The sequence below is a fragment of the Hyperolius riggenbachi genome, unplaced genomic scaffold (assembly GCF_040937935.1).
Source record: "Hyperolius riggenbachi isolate aHypRig1 unplaced genomic scaffold, aHypRig1.pri scaffold_117, whole genome shotgun sequence".
Lineage (NCBI taxonomy): Eukaryota > Metazoa > Chordata > Amphibia > Anura > Hyperoliidae > Hyperolius > Hyperolius riggenbachi.
This window is the reverse complement of record NW_027152342.1, coordinates 642,352-662,073: the sequence shown is the minus strand read 5'-3', so window position 1 is coordinate 662,073 and position 19,722 is coordinate 642,352. Positions and strand designations below refer to the sequence as shown.

Sequence of the window (19,722 nt, the reverse complement as noted above, 5' to 3'; positions counted from 1 at the left end):
TCTGTCTGTCACCGGGTCATCATCATCCTCCCCCTCCTGAAACATGTCCTGCTGGGATGAGGACCCCCCAAACTCCTCTCCTGATGCATGGATGGGCTGCTTGATTGTCGCCACAGTCTTGCTGTCCAATCCCTCATCCCCCAAAGTGCCCATCAGCATCTCCTCCTCAAAATCGCCAACAACAGCAGACAATTGACTCATGATGCCTGGGGTCAAAAGACTGCTGAATGACAGGTCGCCAACTGACGGTGAACTGGCCTCCTCCCCAGGCCCTGCTGGGCTGCTGCTGCGAACAGGGGTGGTGGTGGTGGTGGTGGTGGTGGTGAGGGTGGAGGCCTCGGATGCAGAGCTGATGGCGGGCTGCTCATCCTCCGTCATGAGTTGCACCACAGTGTCTGCATCCTTTTCCTCAATGGGACGTTTCCGACCCGGCTGGAGGAAAATGGGAGCAGGTGCTACACGCTGCTGCTGCTGTGTCTCTGCAGCGTGAGTTGCAGATGCTCCTGCTGGGCGGCGCCCAAGGCGTCCACGGCCAGTGGCTATGGGAGGAATGTTAGCCACTGACGCTGCTGCTGCTGCGGAACTGTGCATGGTGGCGCGCCCGCGGCCGCGGCTTGCCACAATGCTGCTCCCTCTCCTCCTGATTCCCTTGCTGCCCTTGCCCTTGCCCAAACCGCGCTGGCTGCCACTTCCAGACATCTTCAATGTTTTGGGCGTATAGACAAAAGTTTTTTAAAAGGGCGGGTGAAAAGTGGGGTACTTTAATGAGGTGAGTTGGTTGGTTGGTGAGGTGACTGAGTGAGTGTCCCCTAGTACAGTAAGTAAGTAGTAACAGTCAGGAAGTACAACTAGCAGTTACAATAATCAGTAGTAATCACAAGTAAATTTAGTGTGTGTACACTCAGACAGTGAGTGCACGCACGCAGGAGCTAGTAGCCTATGAACACAGTGACTGAGTGTCCTAGACTCCTAGTACAGTAAGAGTAAGTAGTAACAGTAAGTAGAACTAACTAATTACAATAATCAATCAGCGATCAGAAGGAAATGGAGTGTGGGTGTGTGTACACTCAGACAGTGAGTGCACGCACGCAGGAGCTAGTAGCCTATGAACACAGTGACTGAGTGTCCTAGACTCCTAGTACAGTAAGAGTAAGTAGTAACAGTAAGTAGAACTAACTAATTACAATAATCAATCAGCGATCAGAAGGAAATAGAGTGTGGGTGGTGTGTGTACACTCAGACAGTGAGTGCACGCACGCAGGAGCTAGTAGCCTATGGACAGTGACTGAGTGTCCTAGACTCCTAGTACAGTAAGAGTAAGTAGTAACAGTAAGTACAACTAACTAATTACGATAATCAATCAGCGATCAGAAGGAAATGGAGTGTGGGTGTGTGTACACTCAGACAGTGAGTGCACGCACGCAGGAGCTAGTAGCCTATGAACACAGTGACTGAGTGTCCTAGACTCCTAGTACAGTAAGAGTAAGTAGTAACACTAAGTAGAACTAACTAATTACAATAATCACTCAGCGATCAGAAGGAAATGGAGTGTGGGTGTGTGTACACTCAGACAGTGAGTGCACGCACGCAGGAGCTAGTAGCCTATGAACACAGTGACTGAGTGTCCTAGACTCCTAGTACAGTAAGAGTAAGTAGTAACAGTAAGTACAACTAACTAATTACGATAATCAATCAGCGATCAGAAGGAAATAGAGTGTGGGTGGTGTGTGTACACTCAGACAGTGAGTGCACGCACGCAGGAGCTAGTAGCCTATGGACAGTGACTGAGTGTCCTAGACTCCTAGTACAGTAAGAGTAAGTAGTAACAGTAAGTACAACTAACTAATTACGATAATCAATCAGCGATCAGAAGGAAATGGAGTGTGGGTGTGTGTACACTCAGACAGTGAGTGCACGCACGCAGGAGCTAGTAGCCTTTGAACACAGTGACTGAGTGTCCTAGACTCCTAGTACAGTAAGAGTAAGTAGTAACACTAAGTAGAACTAACTAATTACAATAATCAATCAGCGATCAGAAGGAAATGGAGTGTGGGTGTGTGTACACTCAGACAGTGAGTGCACGCACGCAGGAGCTAGTAGCCTATGAACACAGTGACTGAGTGTCCTAGACTCCTAGTACAGTAAGAGTAAGTAGTAACAGTAAGTACAACTAACTAATTACGATAATCAATCAGCGATCAGAAGGAAATAGAGTGTGTGTTGTGTGTGTACACTCAGACAGTGAGTGCACGCACGCAGGAGCTAGTAGCCTATGAACAGTGACTGAGTGTCCTAGACTCCTAGTACAGCAAGAGTAATTAGTAACAGTAAGTAGAACTAACTAATTACAATAATCAATCAGCGATCAGAAGGAAATAGAGTGTGTGTTGTGTGTGTACACTCAGACAGTGAGTGCACGCACGCAGGAGCTAGTAGCCTATGAACACAGTGACTGAGTGTCCTAGACTCCTAGTACAGTAAGAGTAAGTAGTAACAGTAAGTAAGTAGAACTAACTAATTACGATAATCAATCAGCGATCAGAAGGAAATAGAGTGTGTGTTGTGTGTGTACACTCAGACAGTGAGTGCACGCACGCAGGAGCTAGTAGCCTATGGACAGTGACTGAGTGTCCTAGACTCCTAGTACAGTAAGAGTAAGTAGTAACAGTAAGTACAACTAACTAATTACGATAATCAATCAGCGATCAGAAGGAAATAGAGTGTGTGTTGTGTGTGTACACTCAGACAGTGAGTGCAGTGCGCACACGCAGGAGCTAGTAGCCTATATGAACAGTGACAGTGAGTGTCCCTACGGGTACAGTAAGAGTAAGTAGTAAGTAAGTACAACTAACTAACAATAATCTATCAGTAATCAGAAGGAAATAGAGTGTGTGTACACACAGACAGTGAGTGAGTGCACACACGCAGGAGCTAGCTAGTAGCCTATAAACAGTGACAGTCAGTGAGTGTCCTACTCCTAGTACAGTATAACTACAATACTATTAGTAAAGGACAGCAGAAATACTGGTATAGATGAGAGAAATAAACAGAGGACAGCTGCCCACAGAGGCAAGGCCCCCCTGAGGCCTAAACCTGTAAGCTTGCAGCAGCTGCCTGTCTCTAATGTAACACACAAGCTACTAACTAAAATACAATGTCTAAATAACTAACAACAATATAGGTGTGTATAGGAGGTGTATGTGAGCAAAAACGCTAGGTAAATGACCACAATAGAGCTCTTGCTAAGCCAAAGCACAAAGGAGCAACTCTCTCTCTGTACAAGTCTCAGGCAAGCACGGAGAAACGTAACATGGCGGCCGCTATTTATAGGGTAGGGGCTGGCCAGGGTCCCCCTCTGTGATTGGCTGCCGTCAGAGGGCCTAGGAGCCCTCTGATTGGCTCTAAGGACATCAATCTGGGCTATGACGCTATTCGAGCTCGGTACCGAGCTCGAATAGCGCCGGGTTGCTCGAATAGCTCGAATAGTGAATGGGCTATTCGAGTGTACTCGGATAGCCCATTCGAATAGCTCCAGCTATTCGGAGCTCGAATACCGAGCTCGAATAGCTGAAAAAGAGCTCGAATATTCGAGCTACTCGAATATTCGAGCTCTGCTGAGCACCACTGTTCACAACCATTAACTGTGGGAAATGCACCGGGCACTGAAATACAAGGCGAGTCCGAGGACTTTGAAACCCAAATTCCAGAGCAAGTTGGGCAGGAGGGGTTGCAATTGCAGGAGGTCGGCCGAGAAGCTCTGGAAGACGACGTTGGAGTGAGCTGCGCAGAGGTTGTTCTGGGGAGCTCTACTCCACGGCGGCGGCACCCCACAATGACATATGACGAGTTTGAGGAGATGGAAGAGGAGGGTATGGACAATGTGGACATAGACCCAGATTTTGTTTGTGAACGAGAACATCGCCGTCGTAGCAGCAGCACAGATGAGTCTGTTGAAGAACCCACTGCTGCACGAGTTCGCCTTGTGCCACAAGGTAGGCGGCGCACAATTTCAGGCACCACAAGCGTGGAAGTTCAAGTGAGAGGCAAAAGAGGCGCAAATAGAAATCGCCAGCAAGGCAGGTGCTCCAAAGTCTGGGCTTTCTTTGAAGACTGCACTGAGGATGTTACCATGGCGATTTGCAAGGTGTGCAAGACCCGCCTGAGCAGGGGGAAAAGTATTAACAACCTCTCCACCACCAGCATGAGCCGCCACATGCTATCCAAACATCCCACTCTGTGGGCAAACGCGGCAGGACAGGGTACCAGCAACACTGCCTCCCTTGGGTTCACCAGACTCACCACCAGACCCGCCTCAGCAGCAGCAGTAGCCCAGCCATTGCGTGGTTCACAACATTCACAAACATCAGACGACGCTGACACTGTCACTTTCCGGACTAGTGCTCTTGAGGTCTCCCAGTCTTCATCAAACACAACAACCAACAGCCCTTCAGTGTGCAGCCCTACGGTTCAGTTGTCTGTCTCGGAGATGTTTGAGCGCAAGAGGAAATTGCCAGCAAATGACCCCCGGGCCGTGGCACTAACAGCCAGCATAGCCAAGCTTCTGGCCTGCAAAATGCTGCCATATCGAGTGGTGGAGACAAACAGCTTCAAGGGCATGATGTCAGTGGCCATCCCACGTTACGTGGTTCCCAGCCGCTACCACTTTGCGCGCTCTGCAGTGCCTGAGTTGCATGAGCACGTGGTCAGCAAAATAACCCGAAGCTTGAAGAATGCCTTTGCCTGCAAGGTTCACCTCACCACTGACACCTGGACGAGTGCGTTCGGCCAGGGTCGATACATCTCCCTTACCGCGCACTGGGTGAACCTTATGGAGCCTGGCAGCGATTCTTCACCTGCTAGGGCGCGGGTGTTGCCCACGCCGCAAACAGCTGCACCGCCGTCCCTCCCACTGGATAACAGCAGCACCTACCTCTCTGACTCCTTCTCCTCCAACGCATCTCAAAGCTGTACCTCATCCGTAAACGCTAACCCAGCAGCAGTAGGATCGTGGAAGCAGTGCAGCACAGCTGTTGGCATGCGTCAGCAAGCGTTGCTGAAGCTGATCTGCCTTGGGGATATGCAGCACACAGGGGAGGAAATTTGGAGGGGAATAAAGGAACAGACGGATTTGTGGCTGGCACCGCTGGACCTGAAACCGGGCATGGTTGTGTGTGATAATGGGAGTAATCTCTTTCACGCTTTAAGGTTGGTTAAGCTGACACACATCCCTTGCCTGGCGCACGTGATGAACCTAGTAGTTCAGCGGTTCCTGAGGACATACCCAGGCGTGGCCAATCTTCTGTTGAAGGTGCGTCGAGTGGCCAAACATTGTAGAAATTCCAGTACTTCTTCGGGGGCACTCGCCAAGATGCAGGATCGCTTCAATCTCCCCCACCATCGCTTGCTGTGTGATGTCCCTACGGGCTGGAATTCTACGCTGCACATGCTAGCCCGCTTTTGCGAGCAGAAGAGTGCAGTGGTCCAGTACATGACGGCGCAGTACCGAGGCACATCCGGACAGCTGCCAAGCTTCTGTGGATCCGATTGGGCCAACATGTTGGACCTCTGCCAAGTCCTCCAAAATTTTGAGCAATCCACGTTGCTTGTGAGCAGTGACAACTCTTCAGTCAGCATTACCATACCACTGCTGTGTTTACTGAAGAGGTCAATGTTGAAAATCAAGGAAACAGCTGTCATGATGCAACTGGGGGAATCTGAAGGAGAAAACAATCAGCGTGATGGTACCAACATCAGGCCATCCGCATCAGGAAACACTGGCCCCAGCAGCTATGACGAAGAAGAGGAGGAGGAACAGCTGGAGTTGGAGCAGGAATTTCCTGCCACCACTGACGAGGGCCAGAGCAGGTGCACATTGGACTTCCACAATTCAGCGCGAATGGTCAGCAGAAGCAGACCAGGAAGAAGGTGACGACTATGATGCATCACAACAACTATCACAACGCTCACAAGAGGATGATGAGGATTCTGGCAGGACTCTTGCACACATGGCTCAATTCATGCTAGACTGCATTGAACGCGACCCATGCATTGTGTGCATTCAGGACAACACCAATTACTGGGTTTATACACTTCTGGATCCACGGTACAAACACAATGTTCCAAAACTGCTTGAAGAAAGAGTCAGACAGGTCAAAATGGAAGAATACCAGCAGGCCCTTGTGGAGACTTTAGAGAGGAGATTGACATCCTCCCCCTCCTCTAGCCAGTTGTACGCCGACAGACTGACTTCCGCAAACCCAGGACGACCAGGAGGGCAGCAAACAACACAAGCCGCAGCTAGTGCCCAAAAGGGAATGGTATCGGCAGTGTCCTTGGAGTGGGAAAATTTTCTGACACCCATGCAGCAGCAGCCCACTGAACAGCAAGCGTGCAGATCCACCTCCAACACCGATCGCCTGGAGAAGATGGTCAAGGACTACATGTCAGATGGCGTAGCTGTGTCGAACAATCCATCTGCACCCTTCAACTATTGGGTATCGAAGCTAGACACCTGGCACAAACTGGCAATGTACGCAATAGAGGTGCTGGCTTGCCCGGCAGCCAGCGTTATGTCGGAACGCTGTTTCAGTGCTGCCGGAGGCATCATCACAGATCGGCGTATCCGCCTCTCCACAGGAAATGCAGACCGTCTGACTCAAATTAAAATGAATCAATCCTGGATTGGAAACGACTACGCAACACTCCAGGACCCCAACCAAGTAACATGACCAATGAACATCTGGGATGGTTTAGCGTTTCCAGTCCCTTTTTATTGAACCTCTCATCTGTATTACATTTATGACTGCATGGCGGCAAAAAGCATTGCTGCTATATCCGCACGCTTTTTGTCCTCATGCAAGGCCTGTGTTGTTGTGTCTCAAAAAGCATGGCCTTCTCCTCCTGCGCCTGCTCCTGTTCCATCACGTGTGCTGCTGCTGCTGGGTTAGCGTTGCCGGTCCCTGTTTATGGAACCTCTCATCTTTATTACATTTATGACTGCATGGCGGTAAAAAGCATGCTATCCGTACGCTTCTTGTCCTCATGCAAGGCCTGGGTTGTTGTGTCTCAAAGCGTGGCCTTCTCCTCCTGCGCCTCCTCCTGTTCCATCACGTGTGCTGCTGCTGCTGCTGGGTTAGCGTTGCCGGTCCCTGTTTATGGAACCTCTCATCTTTATTACATTTATGACTGCATGGCGGTAAAAAGCATGCTATCCGCGCGCTTCTTGTCCTCATGCAAGGCCTGGGTTGTTGTGTCTCAAAGCGTGGCCTTCTCCTCCTGCGCCTCCTCCTGTTCCATCACGTCTGCTGCTGCTGGGTTAGCGTTGCCGCGTGGTCCCTGTTTATTGAACCTCTTATCTTTATTACATTTATGACTGCATGGCGGTACAAAGCATGCTATCCGCACGCTTCTTGTCCTCATGCAAGGCCTGGGTTGTTGTGTCTCAAAAAGCGTGGCCTTCTCCTCCTGCGCCTCCTCCTGTTCCATCACGTGTGCTGCTGCTGGTGCTGGGTTAGCGTTACCGGTCCCTTTTCCTGGAACCTCTTATCTGTATTACATTTATGACTGCATGGCGACAAAAAGCATGTTACCTGTGCAAAGAAACATGACATTTTCCACATTTAAAAGACAGATTTTCCTTTGAAACTTTACAATCAATTTTCTCAAAAACTATAAGCTCTTTTTCAAATATTTTTTTCCTCTTGTACCCACTCCCAAGGTGCACATACCCTGCTAATTTGGGGTATGTAGCATGTAAGGAAGCTTTACAAAGCACGAAAGTTCGGGTCCCCATTGACTTCCATTATGTTCGGAGTTCGACGCGAATGTTCGATCGCGGCAATGTTCGGCGAACGTTCGCGAACCCGAACATCTAGGTGTTCGCCCAACACTAGCATGCACGCACGCACGCACACAGGCACACAGGCACACGCACACGCACACAGGCCCATATGCAATCCACCTTTTCTCCTGAGATATCTCCTAGAACAGTGGTTCCTAACCTTTTTGACACATCATGCCAAATGCTCAGATCTCTGTGACAAGTCACGTATGTATAATAGAAAAAAATACTATTAATCACGAATGGATGGAAAGAGTGCATTATCCTGAATACACTTAAACATGAAGGCTAGAACCTTTCAGGAATATTAATAAAAACAATCAGTGGGACAGTTAGCCGCCTCCCCCCCCCCCCATTTAGAATGATAGCACAGCACTGACAATTTGCACCACGTGTTATAGCCGCAGTGCGCCCTCTCCCTAAAACGCCCTCAGACTCAGTATAGGTAGGCAGCCAGGTATAGGTGCCCCCAGTATAGGATCTCATGTGTAGGTGCCCTCAATATAGGTTGCCAAGCATAGGTGCCCCCAGTATAGGAAGTCAGTTGAAGGTCTCCATCCCCCCATAGGTAGCCAGGTGTAGGTGCCTCCAGTATAGGTAGCCAGGTGTTGGAGCCCTCAATAAAGGTAGCCAGCTATAGGTGCCCCCAGTATAGGAAATCAGGTGTAGGTGCCCTCAGTATAGGCAACCAGCTATAGGCACCCCCTTGGAAGCTGGCGCCCTGAGCGACCGCTCCGGTCGCTCATATCAAAGGCCGGCTATGCCTCTGGACATCAGCAAAAGAACACAATAAAGACAGTAATATCACAGTAGTGTGGAAATATCCACCACACGGCAATTCCTCAGAGGTGTGCTTACCTCTGAATGGGAACCCCGTGAGTGAGATCCTCTAACCAGGCTGAGTGAGGAATCTCAACCCCCAGCAGTAATCGTCTGCTTGGGGCAGGCGTCTCGGAGAGGCAAGCCTCAGAGATAACCCTCAAGTGGGAGACGTTCCACTGAAGGGAGAAAGGTCAGACAGGCAAGGGTTCGGCAACAGAGATGACGGCGGCAGTACAGGAGCGGAAGGCAGAAGAGTAATCGGTAAACAGGCAGAGGTCGGCAACAAGGATCAGATAGGCAAAGGTACAAGATCAGCAAGAGATAGAGTAGTCAGGCATAGCCAGAGTCAAAACACAGATCAATATACAATAATATTCCTAAGCTATGGTGTGAAATCCTTAGTATCAACACCAGGGAACTGCACTAAGGTCTGAGCGCTAACACAGAAGTGTATTCACGACAGCAGACAACTTGCTACTGAGTAGCAAGTCCTATTTGTAGCAAGTGAGCTGCCCTGCACCGCCCTGGAGCCCCAGCCAATCCCCAGTGGAGATGGAGTCAGCTGACTAGCCTTGACTAGCCTGGTCAGCTGACTCCCCGTCTTGAGGCATAAAGATCCTGTCTCCTTGCGCGTGCGCGCGTAATGCGCCGGGTAAGTGCCGGCGAAAGAGACCCCACAGGAGGCAACTGCGCGGCGGAGTCCGCCGAGCATACGGACTCCGCCGACCGCACAGCCCCGCTCGGCGGCACGCCGGAGGTGACAATCCGGGAGCCCGCTGCCTCATGCCTGCTGGCAGCGGGTCCGCTATCCCTCACACCTCACTAAGTATTTAATCCCTTCTCCCTTTGCACTTTTTAAATCAAATGTCACCAATCTCCCTCCTCTCAGATCATTATTTTCCTTGTAGGATGGTGAAGGCTTTCAGCACCTCTGATACTCAATGAGGATAAAAAATTGCTGAACAAACTGCTGATGTACGGGTGAAAATTTGTATTACACTAAAATATATTGTTAATTGGATTATAACCTATGTTCCCCGACCAATAAAGGAACACGATTGCGAAATGTATAACAAATAAAACTAAAAATGTCTGATACATTAGAGAAAGAAAGCAGTAGGAAGAGTAAGTGTTAATAGTTAAAAAAAAAAAAGTCACTCTTGCTGTTTAGATAAACATGACATTCTGCATGAGAAGCTGTTACCAATGGACTTCTGAGACACTTTATTGCCTGCCATGGGGGAGCATTTACTTTTCCTTTGGATAAAAGAAAAGATTCCCCTCTCCTTGAGATGATAGTCATTGGACCATCCCGCCAACATATCCAGTTCCCCAGCATGGTAGTAAAACTGTCACCTGCTTTCCTGAAGTCACAGAGACATCATTGCTGAAGGTCCCCCCTCCAGTTTCAGACAGGTACAGCAGAGGCAGTGCCTGTCTGAAATTAAAGATAGAAACCAAGCAGCTAAGGGTGACCCAAACTACTAGGAATGTATAGGGGGATAAAAGGAACAAAAAAGCCCTCCTACTAAACAAAGCAAAGCTTGGTGTAATTTGCCTTCTTAAAACAGAAGGAAAATTTGCAATAAGTCAGTTATAAGTGAACATTTGTGGTTACCCACAATGCACTACCACTGAATATGCAAATTATCCCTTTTCACCCCTGGAAAGTCAAGCAAGCATCCAGAACCACTGGTGTATAGCAAGCCTATAGCTTTAAATTTTACACAGTCATCAAACCCACATGTGACAGCCTATTTCAGACTTTTGGTCCTCATCAGTACTTGGCAAGGATTGATATGGCAGTATGAGATAGGGCTTGGGCCAGTACAACAGAGTAACTAAGCAGCTCAGGGTGACCCAAACCACTCGGAATGTATAGAGGGATAAAAGGGACCAAAAAGCCCTCCTACTAAAAAAGCAAAGCTTGGTGTAATTGGTGAAATTAAAGAGGGGGTCTTCAGCTGCTATGATGTTTCTGAATCTCTTCAGGAAAGCAGATGACAGTTTTACTACCGTGCTTTGGAACTGAATAAGTTGTTAGGATGGTCCAATGACTATCATCTCGAGGAGAGGGGATTTTTTTTTCATAAAAAGCAGGGTCAGTTCTAGACTTTTTGCTGCCTGAGGCAACCTTATGAGGATGCACCCCTCCCCTCCTTCCCTATTTGGAATTGTTGCACAGCACTCTACAATTTGCTCTGCTTCCTTTAAAGGAATCATCAGGCAAATAAAAAAAAAAGCTTTACTCACTTGGGTCTTTCTCCAGCCCCTAGCAACCGACTGTCCCATGCCGACCGATCTGCTCTCCGCCGCCATCCTGGTCTCCGTGCACGGTGCAGCGTCCGGCCCCGAGGTCATCCTTACTGCACCTGTGCGAACTGCCGCTGTCAATCAAGCCCACATTGTACGTGGCTTACTGCGCAGGCACAGTAGTTCTGCGCCTGCACAGTAAGCCGCGTACAACGTAGGCTTGATTGACAGCGGCGGTTTGCGCAGGCGCAGTAAGGACGACCTCAGGGTCGGCCTCTGCACCGTGTACGGAGACTGAGATGGCGGCGGAGACCGGAGAGGTCGGCCTGGGATAGTCGGCTGCTAGGGGCTGGAGAAAGCCCCAGGTTTTTTTTTTTTATTTGCCTGATAACTCCTTTAATGTTCTCAGTCAGCAAGACTGCATTCTGAAAGTGTAAACACAAAGTACAAACATGCCGCCCCTGGAATCTCTGCACCTGATGCAAGTGTTTCACCTTGCTTCATGAGAGAACCGGCCCTGATCAAAAGGACGATTAATTGATCCCCCACCACAGACAATGGTCTAGATTACCTAACCAACCTTAAACTGTGTGCACACTGCCATGACACCACTCCGAGTGCACCCATTCCCCCACTTGAATGATGCATGGTTGTGAGCGGAGCCTGTGGAAGTGCTACTTACCTCACATTCCCCAGAACATAGCCATGTCACAGGTTTTCAGCATCTACTCTTGTCTCCCTCTAGTGGTGTCTTTCATTACACGCATCATGAGAGAAGATGCTGTGACATGGCTGAGTTTCCAGGTGCAATGCTCGGGTCTCATATTGCTCTCTGTACTGGGCAAAGGGGCTGCCTAATACATGTGGGGACATATGCCTATCTAAACAGGAGAGGGTGCCACATAATACTGAGGAAAGCCTCCCTAATACTGGCAGCAAATGTGCTACCTATACTGGTAGGAAAAAGTGATGGATGAACACATTCACTGGTGAACAGTGATCATTGACCACCATTTGGACAAGTGTTTCCATGAAACATTACTCAATGTTCATGTTTGCTCCATACTTTGCCATGGTGCAATATTGTGATCCTTCAGCCTTAAAGAGAACCTTCCTCTCAGAAGCTCACCATTTTCTTTTGACAATGATGCCTTCCAGTTCTGACAACATTTTGTCAGAACTGAAATACATGAGTTGCTGTCAGTTATATATCAGTTGACAACTGAGAGGACAACTGATGTGCCAGGTAATGTCCATGTTTCCCGTTGGTTCAAGTGGGCAATGTTATAGTTTAACAATGTGCTGACCAGAAAGCTGTTATGGGGTAATAGCAATTTTCAAAATGGAGGACAGAGAATTCCATTGATCACAGTGGACAAACAGGACGCAGGAGAGAAGAAAGAGATTGAGGAGTAGACTACATGGGAGGCAAGACTTGTGTATGTTTATTTTGACTTTTAATTTTCAGTTCAGGTTTTCTTTAAGTTAGGTGGCTCAGTACAGCCAATCAGACATTTTTACTACGCAGCCACACCCCTTTCAATAAAACCATTTTACAGTCTGTTTGGAGTCGCTGCAGATAGGTACAGACAGATAAGTGTTTTGTGTGTGATTCTGTGGCTGCCTCCATAGGTGTTCTGCTCCTTGCAGTTTAGCAGCCAGGGACAGGGCAGGATTTACCATAAGGCACTGTAGGCACGTGCCTACAGGCGCCTGATGATGGAAACGGGGCTCACTCCCCTCCCCGAGTGCTTCCCACCCTCCATACGTCAAGTCCTGATGAGATAGTAAATAACAGATGACTCAACCTGCTCTTGGCATTCAACTGATGAGATCTCCCTTCAGTCAGGTGGCACCTCTTGCTACTTAATACTGAGGTTCTTCTTGCTACTTAATACTTGGGGGCAACTCTAACTACTTAATGTTGAGGGTATGTCTGGCTAGCTAATACCAAGGGGCACCTGTAGCTACCTATGTTGGGCAAGGGAAGTAAGGGAGAAGTGACAGCTGGTGCAGCCAGCACAATTGTGCTGCGGTTCAGTGGGCATTTGTAAATTCCTAGAAGGCAAAATCTAGGGTGCCAGGACATCTGTGCCTATAGGCTCCTCTAAGGTAAATCCGTGCCTGACTAGGGAGGGACTATGGTATTTCTTCATTAGGACTGATTGTGACCCCAATAGTTTCAGGACTGATCCTGACTGCATATCAGTCCTTTTTCTGCTGTAAATATATTGTTATTGCTGTTTGTGGTGTTTTTTAGCCACCCATATACAGTAAAGTGCAAAGCTGCATATGCATTATAGCCGGTCACTGCGTTAACTGTAATTGAGTGTCACTTATGTAAATTCAATGTTAGTCCCACACTGCACCACACTAATAGTCTTGTGTTATTGCTTTCACTATGTTAACTTGAATAAAAAAAAAAAAACTATTAGTTCCCAGAATGCAGTAGAGGTAGTTAACTAGCTCACTCAGCATTTTGCTTTTTCTACCTATTCTGCTGCCAATGTTCCCACAGCCTCCTCATCCTACTCCACTGTGGGCAACCTCAACACCACTACCACAGCCCCTCCAAGTGATTGCTCAAAGGAGTTATTTTCCAGTATGTGGATGGTCCTAAGTGACGTACAAGCATTATTACCATCAGATGAAGGAGGAGAGGAAAAAGTTAGACACTCAGTTGACAGTATCCAGGTCACCCCAAGGTGTAAAGTCCCCGCTGCTGCAGCTCACTGTGAGTTGGGAACGGTAAGGGATAGGGCTGATGAGGATGTGGCGATAGATGTCATATGGGTGGCCACAAGACAAGAAGAGGAGGAGAAGAGTTCAAAAGGAGAGGGTGAAAATTGGAGATAAAGGAGAAGGGCAATATGCAGGGAGAGCTCTCAGTGGGAAGGAGGCAAACACCAAAGTGTAACGTCACCTGGGGTCAGCTAGACAGTGCACCCGGTCACTTCTAATGTTTTCAGACCAGTACAAGGCTCTGCGGTGAGGGCTTAATTCTGTGTGTCTGCCCCAGACAGTACCAAAGCCATCTGCATCCTGTGTCACAAGTGACTTAGTTGTGGGAAGAACAACACCCACATAGGAAAAACTTCAATAAGAAGGCACAGGAACTCCCTTCCCAAAGCCCTGTAGGCATGGCCGGATTTCAGGAAAGGCCACATAGGCCATGGCCTAGGGCACCAGGAAGCCAGGGGCGGGCTGCAGCCTGGCACACTCATGCAGTCAACCTGCCAACATGTGAACTGCAGCAGGTGGGCAAGTGTCTGGAACTCAGGGAGGGAAAGAGCAGCAAACATGGGCTGCTTATTGTCTGTGACCTGAGCTGTCACTCATCACAAGTCCAACTCCACCCTCCACCATCTTCAACCTATCAGAGTGGAAAGTATTGATTTGGCCATAAATGGAATAAAAATTATTAATCATTCCGATCATTTCAGATATTATCGATCCACAAAACAGACAGATGAAACAATTGATAGTTGGTCGTTTGTAGTCAATTGGCGCCATCAACACTGTTCAGTCCAATCAATCGGAAGGTTGATCAATCAGTAAAATTGCAATTAATAAGCATCTTTAAATACATTGATTACTGGGATCAATTAAAGTGTGTATGTGTGGTAGGACGCTAGCTGTTCGTTAGGGGGCGGCTCGTGATAGTGGCCTTGGGCGGTAAAAAGTACAAATCCGGCCCTGCCTGTAGGAGTAAGCACTGAAAGACAAAAGCAGTCAAAGTGGAAACCAGCTTCCTCATGTTTTCACCTTCCACCTTGTCCCCTTCTCATCTTCTTAGTTCCCAGTTGTCATCCACTCTGCCTAACAGTCTTCCATCCTGCAGATGTAGGAGCAGAAAAAAAGGTTGTCGTCAACTTACTCCCTTGCCCAAAGTCTGACTTCTGGCTTGTCAGAACTGCTATCCCCCCAGCTATTACCATACCAGCTGGTGGAATCTGAGACCTTTAAGAAATTGTAGCTAATTGGACACCACAGTGAAAGGTACCAGGAATAAAATATGTTTTGAGACGGGCATCATGGACCTGTATCATCTTGTGCAGAGGCAGGTCAACAAATTTCTGTTATACAGTGTTAGCACTAAGTTCCATCTGACCACAGACACATAGTCTTCCAGACACAGGCAGAAAAGGTAAATAATCTTCACTGGCCACTGGGTAAACATGCTGGTGAAGGTGGGAAATGCATGGCTGTAAAGTAGAGTTACTGACACCACTATGGTTTGCATGCAGGCCAGCCTCTTCTTCTCCTCCTCCTTTCTCTGCAGTCTCTTTCTTGGCTGAGTCCTCCTCTTCTGCTATGCCTTGCTCTCTTCCACTGTGCCCCTTAAGCTTCCCAGACTCTATTCAACCGTGCAGGTATGGCATTTTCATGCTGTGTTGCGGCTGTTGTGCCTGGAAACTGCACTGCTGTCAGCTCTACAGGCACAGGCCAATCAGTGGCTGACCTTACATAACCTTACTGTTGGAAAAGTGGTGTGTGACAATGGCACTGACTACCAATCTGTTGTCTGCACTTAGATTGAGCAAATTGACCCATGCGCCTTTCATGTGTGTGTATTGAATCTGATTATGCAACACAGGTAACCAGAATTCCAGGACATCCTTAAGCAGGCTAGGAAAGTGTCTGGCTATTTCCAAAGATCCTATATGCCCATGGCATGCCTTGTTGACATTCAGCGCCAATACAACATGCCAGTGAAATGGTTAATTTGCAACAGTCCCACAATATGGAAATTGATGTTGCTTATGCTGGATCAGCTGCTCCAGCAGCAACCTGCAGTTAATGAGTATCTCTGTTACCTGGGTAGAAGGACAGGCTCTGGGGAGTTTACTTCCCTTCCAATGGTACCGGGTTATTGTTATTGTTGTATATATCCAGCATCCTCCGTGGCACTGTACAACAGCATACAGGGTATAACAATACAAAATAAATAATACAACAGTTAATACAAGACAATGATGGAGCACAACTGATGCAGTGCCACTGAACAATTTAACTACAGAGACCTAGCAAAAAGGCCTTACAGTCTAAAGATTTAAGGGATAGGACAGTAGGTAAACAGAATCTGTATGAGATGGTAGAAATGGTGGTGGTCAGTGCCCTAGGTAGGAGAGTATACTTGTCTGAAAAGGTGAGTGTTTAGATTGTACCTAAAAAGAGTAAGAGTGGGTGAGTGGTGGATGTGTTGAGGTAGAGTATTCCAAGAAGAGGAGAGAGGCTCATGTGCAACACCTGCAGACTTATGCGTCCTTCCGAGGAGACCACTAGTGATGTCTCAAACCTCCGATTTTCGGTTCGCAAACCCCGTTTGCGAACTTCCACGGAAGGTTTGGTTTGCGGAAAAGTTCGCGAACCGCAATAGTCTTCAATGGGGAGGCGAACTTTGAAAAATAGAAAAAATTATGCTGGCCACAAAAGTGATGGAAAAGATGTTTCAAGGTGTCTAACACCTGGAGGAGGGCATGGCGGAGTGGGATAGACGCCAAAAGTCCCGGGGAAAAATCTGGATGTGACGCAAAGCAGCGTTTTAAGGGCAGAAATCACATGGAATGCTAAATTTCAGGCCTAAAGTGCTTTCAAACATCTTGCATGTGTATACATCAATCAGGGAGTGTAATTAGAGTACTGCTTCACATTGACACACCAAACTCACTGTGTAACGCACCGCAAACAGCTGTTTGTGTAGTGAAGGCCATGCTGGACTGGTGCGCAACATGGCCAGAGTGTAGGCCGTGGTGATTTTCCAGCCCATGTGGTCGCCGGGCTGTGGTAGATCAATGATAGAACAACAGTGACTGTCCAGCTGATCAAATTAGGTCTGACCACAATGAAGCAACGACCTAATTATCTTTTGTGTGCCACCCCCACCTGAGACACTCATATAGCCGGCGGTCATTGCTTCATTGTGATACACAAGCCCCTTCACCGCGGCAAGGTAATGATCATGAAGGGGGATGGGCACATGTACATACCTTTTTTTTTTGTTGCAGTTGCCCGCAGTTCAGTCAGAAAAATTAGGCATGCATGTACACGCACCAGAAAAATTAGTATAGCGGCCGCTGCAAGCAGCGGGCGGCCTTAAAAATTCAGGAATCCACCTAGAGTCCTGGACCCTGTTGGTGGTGGTGGAGAAGGCAAGCGGCCTGCAGGCAGAGGTTCTGTGTGTGGGGACTGACTTAGTCTTTGGTCGTGCAGTAGCCCTCCGGGATCCATGCCTCATTCATTTTGATAAAGGTCAGGTACTGAACACTGTCATGACTTAGGCGACTTCTCTTCTCAGTGACAATGCCTCCAGCTGCACTGAAGGTCCTTTCTGACAGGACGCTTGCGGCAGGGCAAGAGAGAAGTTGGATGGCAAATTGGGACAGCTCTGGCCACAGGTCAAGCCTGCGCAACCAGTAGTTCAAGGGTTCATCGTCGCTGCTCGCAGTGTCTACATCCACACTCAAGGCCAGGTAGTCGGCTACCTGCCGGTCCAGGCGTTGGTGGAGGGTGGATCCGGAAGGGCTATGGCGAGGCGTTGGACTAAAGAATGTCCGCATGTCCGACATCACCCTGAGATCGCTGGAGTGTCCTGTCCTTGCCTGCGTGGACTTGGGAGGAGGAGGATTAATGCCAGTGGTACCTTGATTGCGTTGTGCTGTCACATTACCCTTAAACGCATTGTAAAGCATCATTGCCAGCTTGTTCTGCAAGTGCTGCATCCTTTCCGCCTTCTGTTGAGTTGTTAACAGGTCCGCCACTTTGTGCCTGTACCGAGGGTCTAGAAGCGTGGCCACCCAGTACACATAGCCGGCCTTTGATATGAGTGACCGGAGCGGTCGCTCAGGGCGTCAGCTTCCAAGTGGGCGCCTATAGCTGGTTGCCTATACTGAGGGCAACTACACCTGATTTCCTATACTGGGGGCACCTATAGCTGGCTACCTATACTGGAGGCACCTACACCTGGCTACCTATGGGGGGATGGAGACCTTCAATTGACTTCCTATACTGGGGCCACCTATGCTTGACAACCTATATTGAGGGCACCTACACATGAGATCCTATACTGGGGGCACCTATACTTGGCTGCCTACCTATACTGAGTCTAAGGGCGTTTTAGGGAGGGGGCGCACTGCGGCTATAACACGTAGATTAATTCCGATAGTCGGAACGGAATTCCTATACCACTCAAACGGAATTCCGCGGAAATTTTATAATTCCGGCGGAATTTTCCGAAAAACATCTTCCTCCCATCCATCCCTTTGCCATATCGACTTGTTCATTTGGCACTTTTATTGGCCTGATGAAGCGGGCTTGGACCCGCGAAACGCGTTGCCTGTGCTAAATAAAAATCTTTTGTCATATACAAGGATTTCGTTATTGAGGTAAGCCACCTCATATTATTTCCTCGATTTTAAGCTGTTTTTAGATGCTTTTATTTCAACCAGGGCGCCTCTTTACCTTCAATTGTGCATCCTCTTATATCATCCAGAAGGGAATTGCAGATTTTCAAAACAGCTTATATACCATAGCTGGGATTTGAACCCAGGACACAGTGTGTAGTAGGTATCTGTCTTATCCTCTAGACCATGACCCACACTACATGCTATAGGTGGCCTAGCATAAAGCATACTACCATTATGATCAATTTGATAGAAAAAGTAGCATGATTAAGGATTTGTACTTTTTGAAAAGCATGCTTATATACCATAGCTGGGATTTGAACCCAGGACGCAGTGTGTAGTAGGTATCTGACTTACCCCCTAGACCAGTGTTTCTCAACATTTTATTGGTATGTACCCCTTTTAAAACCCTTTACTCACCAAGTACCCCCTAGCATAGTAAGCATTATCACAAATACCCCCTGAAAAATATATATTTTATTGCACTACATGATAATTGGTTCTAAACAAATTTCAAGCATTTACTATTGCTTTTAATTAGCTAAAACACTAATTTGGTGTTGATTAAATAAGATTTATAATTTACTAAAACTCTAAATTTGTTGTTCTTGATTAACTATATAAAGCCTGAGTACCCCCTGGAACCATCAGAACCAGTCCGACCCCCCTCCCCGCCGCTGGCCCAATACCCCCGTCCTGCCAGCTACCCCTCCAGCTCGGCGGCCGGCTCCCCGCACCCACGGACGGGCGGGTGCCGCCCCTGGAAATTTGCCGCCTGAGGCAAAAGTTTCACCCCGCCTCATGAGCGGGCCGGCCCTGATCCTTAATCATGCTACTTTTTCTATCGAATTGATCATAATGGTAGTATGGTTTATGCTAGACCACCTTTAGCATGTAGTGTGGGTCATGGTTTAGAGGGTAAGACAGATACCTACTACACACTGTGTCCTGGGTTCAAATCCCAGCTATGGTATATAAGCATGCTTTTCAAAAAGTACAAATCCTTAATCATGCTACTTTTTCTATCGAATTGATCATAATGGTAGTATGGTTTAAGCTAGGCCACCTTTAGCATGTAGTGTGGGTCATGGTCTAGAGGCTAAGACAGATACCTACTACACACTGTGTCCTGGCTTCAAATCCCAGCTATAGTACCATCTTTCCCCGAATATAAGACACTGTCTTATATTCTTTTTGGGGAGGAAATGTCTGCTAGGGCTTATTTTCGGGGGTGGGAGGGGCTAGACGCTGTGTGTATGGGCAGGTGCGTGGTCTCTTACCGCACCTCCCTTGTGGCTGCGTCCCCCTCCGTTCCTGGTAATTCCTCCGGTGGCGGCGGCATAGTAATCCATCTGTGAGGGCGCCCTGTGACCCTCACGCAGTACGCTAGGCCGGCTCTGCGCT

At 48.1% G+C, this 19,722-nt stretch overlaps 1 protein-coding gene across 2 annotated transcripts in view; it reads right to left on the bottom strand.

The window, feature by feature from the left end:
* LOC137543608 (uncharacterized) overlaps nt 1-19,722 on the bottom strand; it is an 89,921-nt gene that overhangs the window by 19,907 nt on the left and 50,292 nt on the right. Inside the window, exon 5 of one of the 2 annotated variants that reach the window (XM_068264712.1) lies at nt 15,750-15,825. The exons of the other annotated variant lie outside the window; for it this stretch is intronic. Coding sequence (XP_068120813.1) covers nt 15,761-15,825 — 65 coding nt within the window. The 3' untranslated portion in view covers nt 15,750-15,760. Of the gene's footprint in view, nt 1-15,749; nt 15,826-19,722 lie in introns of those variants that run through there. 2 annotated transcript variants of the gene reach the window in all.